Source organism: Crotalus tigris, unplaced genomic scaffold, assembly GCF_016545835.1.
Source record: "Crotalus tigris isolate CLP2741 ecotype Arizona unplaced genomic scaffold, ASM1654583v1 scf7180000018544.1747854, whole genome shotgun sequence".
Lineage (NCBI taxonomy): Eukaryota > Metazoa > Chordata > Lepidosauria > Squamata > Viperidae > Crotalus > Crotalus tigris.
In genome coordinates this window covers 668,460-684,170 of record NW_024097068.1, presented here as the reverse complement: position 1 = coordinate 684,170, position 15,711 = coordinate 668,460, and the positions used below count along the sequence as shown (strand labels likewise).

General features: G+C 35.5%; 1 protein-coding gene across 1 annotated transcript in view; it reads left to right on the top strand.

Annotated features, from left to right (window-relative positions):
• The first annotated feature begins 3,834 nt into the window (after window positions 1-3,834).
• Window positions 3,835-15,711, top strand: part of SMARCE1 (SWI/SNF related, matrix associated, actin dependent regulator of chromatin, subfamily e, member 1) — a 47,967-nt gene continuing 36,090 nt past the window's right edge. The window contains exons 1-3 of the mRNA XM_039353993.1: window positions 3,835-3,940; window positions 7,117-7,160; window positions 9,306-9,349. Of these exons, the coding sequence (XP_039209927.1) occupies window positions 7,154-7,160; window positions 9,306-9,349 (51 nt within the window). The 5' untranslated portion in view covers window positions 3,835-3,940; window positions 7,117-7,153. The remainder of the gene's footprint in view (window positions 3,941-7,116; window positions 7,161-9,305; window positions 9,350-15,711) is intronic.

Sequence of the window (15,711 nt, the reverse complement as noted above, 5' to 3'; positions counted from 1 at the left end):
TTATCCATAAATGTCCTTTATTGTCAATGATTGTCTGCAAGGCATGACTAGTATAAACAGTCACTGGAGCTGAAAAGGTTAACTTGTTTGCCTCCTGCAGTAATAGCATAACTGCTGCTAGAATTTTTAAACATTGGGGCCAGCCTTGTGAAGAAATGTCCAGGTGTTTTGACAGATAAGCGACAGGGCGGTTCCAACTTCCCTGTTTTTGGGTAAGGACCCCTAAAGCTACATTTTGTCTTACATCCACATAAAGTGAAAATGGCTTAGATATATCAGGTAGTCCTAGGGCAGGGGCTGTGGTGAGAGCCTGTTGCAATTGTCTCATTGCTTGGGTTTGTTCCTCTTGCCACAACAGAGGTTCTTTTTCTGGTCCCCTTAAAGCTTGGTACAATGGTTTAGCTGTGAGAGCGAAGTTAGGAATCCAAATTCTACAGAAGCCTGTAATTCCCAAAAAGGCTCTAACTTCCTGTTTTGTTTCTGGGATGGGAATCTGTAACACAGCTTGCTTTCTCTGGGGGCCCAAAGTTCTTTGTCCTTGTGAAAGTTCATAGCCTAAATACATTACAGTCTCTTGAACTAATTGTGCTTTCTTTTTGGATGCGCTATAACCACAGTCTTGTAACAATTGGAGCAGTCTGGACGTGTTTTCAAAGCAATCCTCCCTGCTTTGGCCAGTTACTAAGACATCATCGACATATTGAAGGCAACAATCCTCTTGTCTGAATAACTTCAGATAAGCAAGATCTTGGGCTAGGGCTTGACTAAAGCACATTGGCGAATTTTTAAATATACGGCTACCACAAGGATTTGATTGCTTGCCAATAGATTTATTTAGGACAGATCTGGTGGCTCCCGTGTCAACTAGCATCGGGACAACCTGTCCTCCCACCCGTATTTTAACAATGGGCTCTGGGGGTGGGGCGATAGAACCCTGTCCTCTTCAGTCTTCCCATTCCATGTCAGCTAAGCCGATCATGTTTTCTTCTCTTTCCTCTGTCTGATTGGGATAAACTGGATGCCCTCTTCCTTTGAAGCTCTTTCTGAAGCCTCTCTGGAAAGTCCCTCTAAATCCTCTTCCTCTTCCTCTTCCATACTGGCGAGATTGTCCCCTGGGTTGGCCATTCCTCTGGGGGCACTCCCTTTGCCAGTGTCCTTCTTGTTTACAGATGGCACACTGATTGGGTCCTAGGCATGTTCCTCCCAATGCCACGGCTAACATTTCAACTTTCTTTTTTTCTTTTTGATCTGATTTGCATTCCTCCTCCCTGTCACGGTTACAGAACATATTGTAGCATTGAAATATTAGTGTTATCTGGTCCAGGAACCAACACCTCTCTTAGAGGGGCTATATTTTCTTCTGTTTTTATTTCTAATTTGCTCCTGGTGCGGCTAGAAACTGAGGTTTCACTTTCAAAGTTATTCAAGCTTTTATCTGTTTCTTGAAGGGATCCAGCTGTTGCTAATTTTCCTTCCTCACCGGCTTCTGGCTGAAATTGGGCTTCTCTTTCAGGCAGAGGGAGTGGAATTTGCTGATTTATTCTCCCTTCTTCTCTTCTAGGAATGTAGGGGGGTGGTCTGGCAATTTCCTCCCTATCTTCCTGGCTGAAAATCTTAGCTTTTGTTTGAGGCTTGGCTTTTTGGCTTGCCAAATATATCTTTGCATACTCTATCTGACATTTTGCTAACCATCTCGGTTTTTCTGCAATGTTGATTTTCCATTGGTCAATATAGGGATACTGGTCCCAATAACCATTTCCAGTCACAATTTGATGAACCCGTGCAATGAGTTCGGGATTCGCCGATCCCATTTTTGGCCACCCTACGCCCAGGGCAGTCCACTCAGATTCACAGAATCTTTTTAACATGGCTGGATTTGGTTTTGGATTTCCATAATCCCTAGAAAAACCCTTTTTGACATTCTTTAATATGCACTGGAGTGGCGTCTGGTCAACGCTCTCCTTTGACTTTTTCCCACCCATCTCTCTAATACACTACCATTGATCACTCAGCATGAGCTACAATGGTTTAACCTCCCACACAATCCTGCCTATTGAAGGCTTAAGGACGCCACCTTTGCCTTCTAGGGGGTGATCAGTCCCCTCTTCCGATCCAAAAGGGATCAGGTTTCCCCTGTTTTTACAATACTTGCCTGCAGTGTTTTCCAGACTCCTTTGTTGATTTAAGATCTGTCTGTCACCCTCATGGATCCTCAGACTGGAATGCTTCCTGATGGGTTAATTCCCTTTCCTCCCGTCAAAGTCTCCTCATAGTCAAGAGCTACAAAGCCAGCTTTGGAGCTGTCGTCGTTTAGGAGAGGGGGGGGCCCACCAGGGCAATCCGTCTTGGAAGGTTAAATCCTTTTTCTTAAAAGCCCTTAAAAATGTCCCGGCGGAGAAGTCGCCATAAATCTTGTGGAAAAATAAAGCCTTAAAAAAATAAAGGGCTTTTACGAAATTCCGAAGGTGAAAGAGAGATTTTATTTTTGCGCAAAAAGGTTCAGAAGTGACTTAACAATCAGCAAATTTCTGAACAAGGGGGAGGGTCTAAACTAAAGCTTTATAGGTTTCTTTTTCTCAGGAACAAAGGAAGCATAGATGGAATCTTACATTGTATATGGAATCTACTTTGTGTAACATTCAGATAGTTTCTCACACGTTAGGTCCATTTCTCATGGGAATACAATGAAGGCAGTTTTTACTTTTATACAATGTTTCTAAATATGCATTAGGTCATTCACGTACTGTTAATACAGCTTTTGGCTAACACAGCTTTCTTTTCAGAGATTATGCAGACACATGATTTTTGCTTTTAGTGATTTTTCATTATTATTATTATTTTACTTTATTCTTCTTTATTCTGTTATTCTATTTCTTTCCCACATTACTATGTTAAGGAAGGTGACAATATATAATCTTGTAGTACTCCTTTTCCTATTTTGAACCAATCAATTGTTCCACGTCTAGTTCTAACTGTTGCTTCTTGACCCATATATAAGTTTCTCAGGAGATGGGTAAGGTGTGTGGTATTCCCATCTCTTCAAGAACTTGTCAGTTTGTTGTGATCCACACAATCAAAAGCTTTAGCATAAACAATGGAGCAGAAGTAGATCTATTTTGGAACTTCCCTTGAATTCTCCATAATCCAGCAAATGTTGGCAATTTGATCTGTAGTTCCTCTGCTTCTTTGAAATCCAGGTTACTTATTGTAAATATTGCAAACCAGAAAGGGAACTAGGACTAAACTAGGACAAAACTTTCCATATCCAGTCCAGAAAAACTAATTCTGCTTCATGGAGGGGGCAGGTATTTTACAGATGCTGTTCTTCATGGATGCATCCACAATGTGAAACAGGCTACTCCGCATATTGAGATTACTTCTGTAACCTTCTGTGACCTTCTTACCATTTTTAAGATTTATGCTATAAATGTTGTATTGTATCTTTGCGGTAACTTAGTTTTTGTTGATTACTGTATAGCCGCCCTTAACTATGGAGAATCTGGGTAACAATAGATATAAATCAAATAAACAGACTTCCGGAGGTTTAAATTTTTCATAAACGTCTTCTCGCATCCACGTGAACTAACGCGCAAACGCATTCCCTGTCCCACCCCCCTTTTTTTTCCAGCAAAGACGTTCCTGCCTTGCAGAGAGAGATGTCATATGAATTCGCAGTTTCGCAACAATCGAACCCAGACCCTTTAAGGGGAGAAAAGGGGAGGGAGGAAAATTACATAAAAAATCCAATTCTTTTTACCGGGACGGAAAAAGAACACATTTTTTAAAAAAATTAGTTTGAAGGTTTGTTGCAATCTGCAAATTTGAAGAATTGTTTGGAATATGCCGAAGCGGAAACGGAAGCTACGATCTGTATCTACCTGGTTCCTTTCGGGTCTGAGAGAAAGGAGACAGAGAGGCCTGGGGGTCTGATGCGAAGCTGGTGAGTCCGCGGAGCCCGGACCTGATCTCTCTTAAAGAGACGGTGTGAGACGGAAATCTTCCCACTTACGGCGGGCTTTCCCACCGCAGTAATTGTTGGAAGATTTTTCTTCTTACTTTTTAACTTCCTTCTGTCAGCCGAGATGAAGAACAAATGCAAGGCCCGCGGAGCGGGGGGAGGGGTGGATTTTGTTGTTTTCTGTAAAAGCGATGGGTAGAGCTGTTAACTTCAGAGTACTTGCTTTTAAAGATTGAGATATAAGCTTAATACTTTTTGCCCTACCTTTTGTTTTTGCTTCTTACGGAATTGATTCAGATCAGATGTCATAAGCGGGTAGTGGACTGTGAACGATTCTCTCTCGTTCCTGGTTGACAGTATAATGTTTTAGTTATAGGTATTGTAAAGATTACTAGTAAAATGAAGCAAATGTATCTTGGGTACTTTTAAGTCCTTTTAAAAAGCTGAGAATTACTTGTTTTATCCTATGCCAGAAAGCCAAAGAAATTGGGATACACATGGAAGTTTCAGCTAGTAGCATCTATGAAGAATAAAAACACTGAAAATGAAATGCACTGAAGTCCATCAAATCTTATTTCTGCTACTTACCTTTTACTTTTGATGGTACTTTAAACTATAAAGTTTATAAAAATATATGATGTATCACCTAAGTCAAAATGTAGTTGGCTTGGTTGTGATCTAATGTAGTCTGTGTCTAGATATTACAATGTGTAAATATAGGTACGTTTATTCAGTGGCATATTTTTAAAAAAGGAGGTTTGGTGTATCACATTAATGAAGTTTTTGTGTCATCCAAGTGTATTATGACTTGTGAAATATAAAAGGCCAGATCCTTGTCATGAGAAGCATGTAAATATCAAAAAAGCAGAGAAGAAAGTAAAAAAAGCAATGAATAAGCATTTATGCTAGTCTTAAGACTAACCATGGAATTGGAGGGAAATACTATATACCCAAATCATGCCGTTTCTTTCAGCCAAAACAGCATTATGCAAAAAGCAGAAAAAATGTTAAAATAATAAACTGAAAATGAAACATTGCTAAAACTAGTTTACATTAACCATCTCCTATTCCACTATGCCAGTATATACAACTTTATGCACAATCTTTTGTTTTTCAAGCTTATCACTTCCCTCTCTTTGAAAATCTTATCAAGTTCAATCACAACTTTCCTGATCTTCCCTTTCCTCATGACATATTTACTCTGCTTTCTTTTGTTTGTGTGTGTATGTTATTTTTTTCTAAAGAACGAAACCATCTTATATACTCTTTCTACCTGTCATTCACAGCCCTCCTTCATTCAGCACTCATGCATTCCTTATATCAGGGGTCTTCAAACTTGGCCCTTTTATGACTTGTGGACTTTAACTCCCAGAATTCCTCAGCCAGTGTGCCTGGCTGAGGAATTCTGGGACTTGAAGTCCACAAGTCATAAAAGGGCCAAGGTTGAAGACCCCTGCCTTATATTATGTCCTCTTCCTCTATCTTAAGTACCCCACATTTCCACTGTACTTAATTTCTCCTTATATGTCTAACTCTCACTTCTGTAAAACAAAAAGAGTAAAAGCACAGTCATATACACAACCATAACATGTATTACTCTCCATGTTTCTATATTTTGCACATCTTAAAATTTCTCCCTGCATTTTCCCATCTTTAGAAAATATTGAAAATATACAAATGCATCTAGATTTTTACCATTTACATATAACTTGCAGTTGTTCACTTCGTTTTCCTGGTTAAACGCAACATTGTTTTGCCTTTGATAGATTAACTAGACAATCCGTGGCAGATGACAACGACAAAACTTTTAATAGATTTCTTTCAGTGGAAAAGTTGGAATACATCCAGAGATACATCTGCCATAAAAATAGTCCATGTTGAACTGTATAGCACAGTAAATATTTTATGACACGTTATGTCATATGTTTTATGATAATTTTCATGTCATAAAAGTTTCACAAAATTTGCCAAATTTTAATTCTATGGGAATCATAGGTTCCACATTTTGGACATTTTCTGTTATTAGTTCATTTAAAATATCTAGATTCAAAAATTGTTGGCTATGCTGTACTGTTTTGCCAGTTAAGATAAGAGCAAGAGTTTTAGTAGAATATAGATTTTCATACTTGTGTTCCTTAAATTTTTTTGCTGCAGTTTATAGAAAAGTATATACACATTTGTGCTTATGTCCAATAGAGTTGGTTAGAATTGGGCAGCATTCAAATTAAATAAATAATAAAACTTCTAATATCATCATAAGCATTATTATATCCATAAACATATTAAACAAGCAAGAAGACATCACAAATCCTTTCTCTCTGTTTAGTGTTGTACAATTTGCTATCCATTTCTGTCACATTCAACAACCAACCTTCAAATCTATTAATGAAAACTGGACATTATTCCATAATTCAAATGTATTTACTTTATCATATACTTTTTTAAAAAAATTGCAAGCATATGCTCCTTTCTGACATTGATACCTGCTGTCACCAAATGTCACCAAATGAATTCTGACAATCTACCCAGGCATATTCATCAAAGTATTAACATTAGATTTCATATTTATTCTTGTTATCATTTCATTCTTCCCATAATCAGATATTAATGCAGTCTTTACAAAGTTTCTAAAGAAGTTGCACAAGTATGAAGTATGGATAATTATAACTGTAAAATATAACAATTGATTTTGCCCCTTGTTGCTACTTGTATATTTTCATATCTCCATCTCTTGATATATACAAAATGACTAAAAATACCTAATAGAATAATACTTCTGTGGTCCAAATAGGTCATATCACACTAGTAATAAAAAAATTGAATTGTAGACTACAAGCAGGACTTGAACATCAATAATAGTGTCTCACCATATTAATTTTTATAAGATGCTTCTAATTTTTCTAAGAAATAGGATTTTTATATATTTCTTTAATAATAACTCTTGGTTGTAAATTATTCATATACTTCAGAGCTCAGGAACTACAAATAAGTTTATCATTGTTTAAAAATATAACTCACTAAGGAGTATTTGTGTCTTTATATATTCTCTTCCATTTGTATGTTTTAACTATAGGAGTTATTAATGAACTGCACTGGACCAGCCAGTATAACAGACGAAGATAGACTTTATTTTACAGCATTTTGTTATTGTTTTTCAGATCTAATTTCCTCTGGTTGAAACTTTTATCTATCAAAATGTCAAGTAAGTTAAGTTGTATTTTGTTCTTAATTTAATCTACATAGAAGTTATTATTTGGTAGGTCAGCATAGGTCAGGGGTATCAAACTGCCGGCCTGCGGGCCAGATGCATCATAGCGAAACTGCACCTACCCCATTGCCATCAATGGCAAAAAAGTCATGATACGTCACAACACATCACTTGACATTGCAAGTTTGACACCCCTAGCATAGCTTATACCTGTGGACAAACTTGGTTGAGAACAAGCTCCATTTAACACATATGTGTTCAAATATCACAATACACTGTAATATGGCTTCTTTGGTTTTGTATTAGTAAAGGTAATTCTTAACTTACAACCATTCATTTAGTGACTGTTCAAAGTTAACAACAGCACTGAAAAAAGCAATTTATGATCATTTTTCACATGACCATTGCAGCATTCCCATGGTCATGTGATAAAAATTCAAACATTTGGCAACTAGTGTATATTTATCATGGTAGCAGTGTTCTGGGATCACAAGATTCCCTTCTGACTAGTCAAGTCAATGGGGAAGCCAGATTCATTTAACAACTGCAATGATTTACTTAACTTTGGCAAGAAAGGTCATAAAATGGGGCAAAATCCACTTAACAATTGTATTATTTAACAATGGAATTTTTGGGTTTAATTATGGTTGAAAGTCAAGGACTACCTATATATTCTGGGACATCAAGAATTATATTTTGGGACTATTTTTATTTTTATCGAACTTGTATGCCACCCATCTTGCCAATGGTAATTAGTATTGAAATTATTTTTTATGGACTATTCAGCAAACCAAGTTTCAATAAGCCATTGTTTAAGGCTATACAAGTAGTCGTCAACTTATAATAGTTCATTTAGTGACTTTTCAAAGTTACAACTGAACTGAAAAAAAATGAATTAGGAGCATTTTTCACACTGATGATCATTGCAGCATCCCCATGGTCATGTGGTCAAAATTTGGATGCTTGGCAACAGTTCATATTTATGATAGTTGCTATGTCTCAGGCTCATGTGATCACCTTTTACAACCTTTCACAAGCAAAGTCAATGGGGAAGCCAGGTTTACATAACAACTGGGTTACTAATTTAACAACTGTGGCAAGAAAAGTCACAAAATGGGTGGGGCAAAACTCACTTAATAAATGTTTCACTTAACAACATAAATTTTGGACTCAGTCATGGTCATAAGTTGAGGACTACCTGAACCTATTATTTCTAAATAAGATAAATGTATGTAGTTCAATCTTATATGTCAGATACAGAGTTCACTTTGTAATTCTCCACATGGATAAGGAAGGTCATAATGCTGATGGCAAGTTTAGTAACTTTAAGAAAGTACAAAAAAATGAGCTGATTAATAATAATAAGTAACAGCAGTAAATAACTGTTAAGAAATCAAACATAAAATAATTATTTCAATCATTAATTTTCATTTGCTCTATTGTATGCATATTAAAGTCTGGATTCAACCCATTACAATGAGTTGACTCTTGACATTAAAATAGATCTCAGATTTAGTCATCTCTAAACATTGTTACATCCATGCTATCCTTTCTCTGCAATCCCTATATTGTATCAGGATCCCTTTATATGGACCTTGATGTTGACCACCATTGAATTAATCCTAGAATACTATGAGTACTTTTGCAAAATAAAAGTTCGGGCATTACTTTGGTTGCCGGGGATCGGCACTTATGCAAAAATCTTTTCACATTAAAATTTTGTTACCTGTTAAATGAAGAATAAGAATAGAGATTTAGAACTATTCTGTCTCATATGCATAGAATGTCCTTTACCAGGCAAAGCAAAATAATCATACCCCATGTCCAATTACTGAGAAAAGGAACAAGCGGATAAGTCTAGGGTCTAGCTAGGAGACTAATAGGACATAGAATAAGGGTCCTGTATTTTTTTTATATTCTTGAACTTGTTTATTTCATTCACTTCTCTTAACTTTCAAGAATTGTATATGAACTTGAAATCCACAGCTTGGGCATTCCTGTAACGTGTGAACTATGTTGTAGAGTTGCATAGTTTTTTTTTAATTCATTCATATTTTGATTTGCTGTTCAAAATTTAATTTGAAGTCCCTGTTTTACAGTACCTCTACATAGCCATTTTCCCCCTTCTTTTTAAAACAGAAAGGCCATCTTATGCTCCACCACCCACCCCAGCCCCCACAACCGTAAGTATGGAAGTATTTTTTTTTTTAATTTTGCAAACTTTGATCCCTGATTTCATTTTAGCCCCACAGAGACAATGCAAGGGACAAGTTTTATGTATCCTGTCACCCAGTAAACTCTGCCTGAAATCAACACCAAGATGTTTTTGGAATCCTGTCATTTGCAGGATTTATTTAAAAAATAAAGTTTTGAAGTTTCCATCTGTACAGAATTCAGTCTCTATCTTATGACATCATTCTATTTGATCTGACGATTAAAGTTTAATTTTAGAAATATTTTTATTTTTAGTGTTTACAAAGGTTACATTTCTAATTTATGTGAATTCAGTGTTAATATATCTCTAAAAAAAACCTTATATCTAAATATATTGTAAAAGGCTATGGCTACACATCATTAGAAACCAGAAAGCAGATATTGTCTTTATAATATTTTAAGCCAGCCATGTCAGGCTGCCGGCTCACGGGCCGGATGCATCATACCGAAACCGCGCTCACCCCATTGCCGACAATGGGGAAGAAGTTGCAATACATCGCACAACATCACGTGATGTCACAAGTTTGACATGCCTGTGCTAAGCGAAAACGTGTATTGTTAATAATGGGGTAGTTTTTTCTAATATGTTATTTTCATCTTGTATTTATTTTTAAAGGCTGAGAAGTAGAGGCTTTGTAAAGAAAAAATTGTTTTGTAACTATGAGATAAAAGCAAAAAAACCTGTACAAAATGGTATATAAAGTTTTCATCCTTAGTGAAATGTGACAGTTCTGTTCTAAACAATATAAGATAAAATTTTTGAGTAAAAATATTGAGATTTGTGGCGTACAGACTGAAGAATAAATGTTAAAAAAAATAACCTGGAAAATAAAAAGCTACAATTAAATCTAGGCTTTATTGTTCGTAACTATCTTTGGGATGGAGTAATTGTGAGATATATGTAAATGATGTTTGCAGATTTGATTTTCACCTGTATTTCTAAAGCAGTCTTGAGTAATGATTTATGCATTTGTCACATGATTGTTTTTCTGCATCATTATAGAATGGTTTAAAAAAACTCACTAGAACAGAAGCATATACTTGATACCAGATATTAGGACAAGAATCTTAAATTTGCCCATTTAAAAATATTTCACTTTGTCTTTACCCAAGAAATTTGTTTTTGAAATTAATGAAATTTGAAATATATTGAGATAAGATATATATCACTTCCCCATACTATAGATTATTTTTAAATTGTCAGTGATAATAATATTTTATGCAATGTATTCTTTCTGCTGCTTTGTTAAAACTATAGTTCATCTAAGTACAGGTAGTCCTCAACTCATAACAGTTCACTTAGTGATCATTTGAAGTCACAAAGGCACTGAAAAAAATGACATGCCCATTTTTCACCCTTACAACTATTGCATCATCCCCATGGTCACTTGATCAAAATTCAGATGCTTGGCATCTGACAGTGGCAATTCACTCATATTTATGACAGTGCCCCAGGGTCATGTGATCCCATTTTGTGACCTTTTACAAGCAAACTCAATGGGGAAGCCAGATTTACTTAACAACCGTGTTACTAATTTAGCAACTGCAGTGATTCACTTAACAACTTTGGCAAGAAAGGTCGTAAAATGGAGCAAAATTCACTTAACAAATGTCTCACTTAGCAGTATAAATTTTGGGCTCAATTGTGGTCATGAATTGAGGACTACCTGTATCATTTTACTAGTGCTGCAACCCCAGAAAATTTAGCATCTTGCTAATGGTTTATTATTCAAAATTTTCTATTGCTTGCATGATTCCATGCTTTGGATCAAGAATAGTGACCCAGTAGTCGAAATATTCTAATGCTGAAGATTCTAATCCTGTAACATTTGCAGACTTTAAGAATATCTCAGAAAAAGATCTCTGTGATCTTCCTCTTTCACTTTCTGTTTGGTTTTTTGAGAAGCACCCAGATTGATCTCTTTGATGGTCTTGAATTGTACAGGCACTCATGTAAAAGAGAGATTTTGATTTTATTTATTTTTAATAAGAAAATCTGCAGGTCCCATGTGATCTATCTGTCTCTAGAGATAAATTATCATAGAATTTTTTATTGGCCAAGTGTGATTGGACACAAGGAATTTGTCTCTGGTGCATAAGCTCACAGTCTACATATAAATAGCAAATAATAGGTCGTAGATCATAATAAACAACAATTGATTAGTCATAAGAAACCAGTGGGAGAGATATTATTTAAGAGGTATTAAAATATATAATTATTGCTGCCCCTATTGAATAGTTTAACAAACTAACCCACACAATATTTTTTTCTGGATATAGATTCTATTAGCTTGCTGTCTATTTGAGTTCTTACCATACTACTGTTACAAAAGTAGTAAGTTTTCTTTACAGATTCTTTACAGAATCTTTCCCAGATAAGCTTAACTAAATACTTTAGAGATTTTTACCAGCAAATAAATAAAATTAATTCTCCTTTGCCTTTTGCCTTATTTTGTTGCTCAGCTCAAATATTTTTCTATGCTGTGGGATTTTAATTTGGTTTCCACCCCAAATATAGAGAGACAATTGGAGGAGGAGGAGGAGGAGCTAAGATGGCGGAGAGGCAGCAACCCCTGTAAATAGCTCCTCCGGAAAAGTATTTCTTTATCACCGTATTTTTATTTCTTATCACTCTGTTTCATTTTATCATGGTATTTTAAAACTATTGTTTTAAATACCATCTTCCGTTGCCTTATTGGAAGCCTCAGAACTTAGAAAGAGCTGAGAAAGCTCCAGGACATTCCTAACCATCATGGGGAAAAGTAAGAAGAAACATCCTACACAAGCTGCGTACAAGCACAAAAAACAGAAAGCCAAAAAGAAAAGGAAGCCAACTCGTGTAAGTATTCTTACTCCCTCAAACCCCTCCATTGGATATGATGTTTTAGAGTGGGATTTACAAGCAGAGTTCGAAAGTCAACAGCTTAAAGATCTCTCCTCCTCAATGGAAATGAACTCTCCCCCCTCTGAACACATGCTGCAATCTGCTGTGCAGCTGCAGTTATTACAGGATGAGGGTGTGAATATTAACCTGATAAACTTAAATAATGAAAGGGTAATTAACTTTCTAAACAGAGAAAACAGTGCTTTCTGTCTCTGACTTGTTGCTCACAGTTAAAATCAAAGTGGACTCCTTAAAAGACATCTTTGTAAAACAACCCTGTTAAAGCACAGATTTTTCAGTCTCACTTGTGCCAAAAAGCAGCCAGCAGGGAAAACATGGGCAACCTTACTCCTACACCAAGGAAAAGAAAAAACAACTATCAGAGAGCTGATTACTCCTGTGGGAAAGAGTGAGAAACAAGTCTCCTGTGGGCATATAACTAAAAGAAAAATTTAAATTGTAATACCACCACAGCCTAAACAAATCACCTTACAAATATTAAATAATACAATAAAAAGTTTGATGGGGAACAAAGAGAGTAATTATCTTATCTTTAAGCCAGTTACATGCTGCGAAAAATAACTGATTGATTTATAGCAGGCTGAGGGGTTTCCATCTAGCAGAAGCTGAGAGCAAATTTTACTTACTTTTAAGCCAGTCACAATTTCCAATATGTTGTTTAAAATGAGGCCCTTTCTTCATGCTTTTTCAGTCTTTCTAAAACACGTGTTGTGCTCAAAGGAACCTGGCCACTCCTGAACCAATCTGTCTGAGGGAGTATTGCCACTTTAAAGAATAAATGCGACAACTCCACTTCAGATAACCTCAAGGACACTTTACCAGCTCTTCCCCCTCCTCTCCAAAAGAGATTACTCTATTCTACCTACAGCAAGACAGTGCGCAGATTATATTTGGGGGGGGGGGAATCTAATTAACTCTTTCACTTCTCTGACAAATTCAGAACAAGCTGATATTATTGAAGACTGGACAATTTGAGAGAACCTCTAGTAGCAACACATAAAATAACCAGATCTCTAATTGATTTTGTTCGGTCAGTAAATGATCTCTTTATTTGTGATATAAATCATTATCCCTCTCAGCAGTTCCTAGCATTGGTTGAGGGAGACATCATGTTGGCATGAACATCTATATTTCAACCACTCCAAATGCTAGGATTATGTCAATAGACCTATCTTACAACCGTATTCTTACAACAAACAACTATTCTCAACTTTACTGAAGAGAAATTGCTTCTCATTTTAACTTCTATATATTTCCCAACATCCCTTGATCATGCATTTTTGAAATTTGGGGAAAAGTGGAAAATTACAATAGGGATATTCAATTACACTTTTCCACTGCCCATATCATCATTTCAGAGGACTTCAATGACAGACTAGGCCCAAATGACAATTATTTGTTTGCCAAATTCTCCTAAATTCCACTTAATTTCCAGATCACCTCCCCCCCCCAGTCTAATTAAAGAATCCAAAAATTACAGCAAAGACTTCAGGGGTTTCCAGATACTGTAGACATTTTATAAGCTGTACCTGCAAATTTTGAATAGCGCTGTTACTGACTACTGGCAGAGCGCTTGCATTGGCAGGAACAAAGCCCTTGTTTGATTAAACTAATATCAAGAAATTGATCTTCCTCAATTCTCTTATTTCATATTGACAGCTGTCCTGAGTGAACATTGTCCCAGTATGTTGCTTCTAAAGCTCTTCGTTGCCCTCTTTCTGAATACTTATCCTATTCCGTCCAAAGATATCCCCAAAAGACAAAAGAAATTATTATTTGATCAATCTGATTTTATTTCCTTGATCTCAGCCATGTTCTGGTCTATAGTCTGCACAGTATCCATAGTATTAACTCTAACCCTTTTAAGATACTTTAAAATAAATATATTTTTCTTTTTATCATAATTGTAACTCTTGTGTTTTATTTGCAGGTCTATTACTGAATAAAGATTTGACTTTGTTGCTGTATTTTGTGTTTTAAAAAGGATAATATATGTCCTCAAAAGTTTGTTTAAAAGCATAAAATAGATATCAAACATGAAAAGTTGAAGAAATAAAATGAAAAATTCTTTGTGCTTAACCTCTTTATTTCTCATGACATATCACATTTTTAAATATGAGAACGCTCTCTGAGCATTTCAATCCTTTAGGTATGTGGATATGTGCTGTAGGGACTCTTGTACAGGAGTTCCTAGAAGTTACATTATAGATTTGAAATATATGGATCAAAGATTAAGTTTCATGATTTTCAAGTGTATTGAAAACATTTTCATTTGGATTAGCTGAAGATCTTCTAGGAGTTTAATAGATATGGCTTTAAGATTAGAGTAATAATTTTAATGTATTATATTACTAAATGTAAAATTTTCCACTCAGCCAGAGAGAAGGGCAGCCATTAGAGTAGTTGCTCATGAAACTTTATATGACCTAACACATTATTTGACTTACAGACAAAGTAATTTGGTATTCTTTGTTCCTTGGTATATTTCCTCCTATTCAATTGGGAGGAAAAAAATTTGTCCAAACCCGTGGGCTGTAAATCCAGCCTGTAGAAGGAAATTGTAGACACAAGAAAAAGCAGGTGATTCCAAGGTTATTAACTTATTTACCATAAAAACTGTTAGCTAACCACGCATTCATCTTTCCTGCAATGTTGTACTATGTACTGTATTGTTTTGTATTGTATTGTAAAGAAAACAAGCTATATTTGACCTGTATTTGAAACTGCCCCTACCTTCTGTCCTTTAGCTATTTTCATACATACATGCATGCATGCATGCATGCATGTATGTATATGTATACAAATATACACACACCTGCAAAATTCAGTATTTTTACTACATTGTATGTTTAATATCTACAAATTATTTCCATTTTTAACGAACATTGGATGTTACAGTATGATATAGCAATTAATATTTTAAATATAGGTGTATTTTATAGAGGGTTTTCTTTTTAATGTAGATATTCTTGAATTAGTTGAACTTTCTAAACCGGATAGCATGTTACACAGAGATCTGACCTGAACATAATATTGAACTATATCTTAGATCTGTGTGCTTCTACTGATTCCCTAGCCTGATCTTTGGAGAAAATCGAAGGTTTTTATTTTGACATTAATTAAATCTGAAACCAAACTAATCTTGGTTAGTCCTAACTGCTTATGAACAAATTAGCTTTAAATTGTCTTCCTTTTTTAAAGAAACTATTTATTTAGATTCAGTTATAGTAATAAATTATTAATTATTAAAAGCAAAGAGGAGAGAATGTTTATTGCCAAGACTCATTTTCGTGACCCCAAAACATAGATTAGTATTCTAAACCAAAATCTTCTTGATTTTGTCCTCTGTTTGACTCAGCTCTATTTTGTATAATTCCTATTTCCCATGCTTCTTTTTTTTTTTAATAAATATTGAGTTACGAGGCT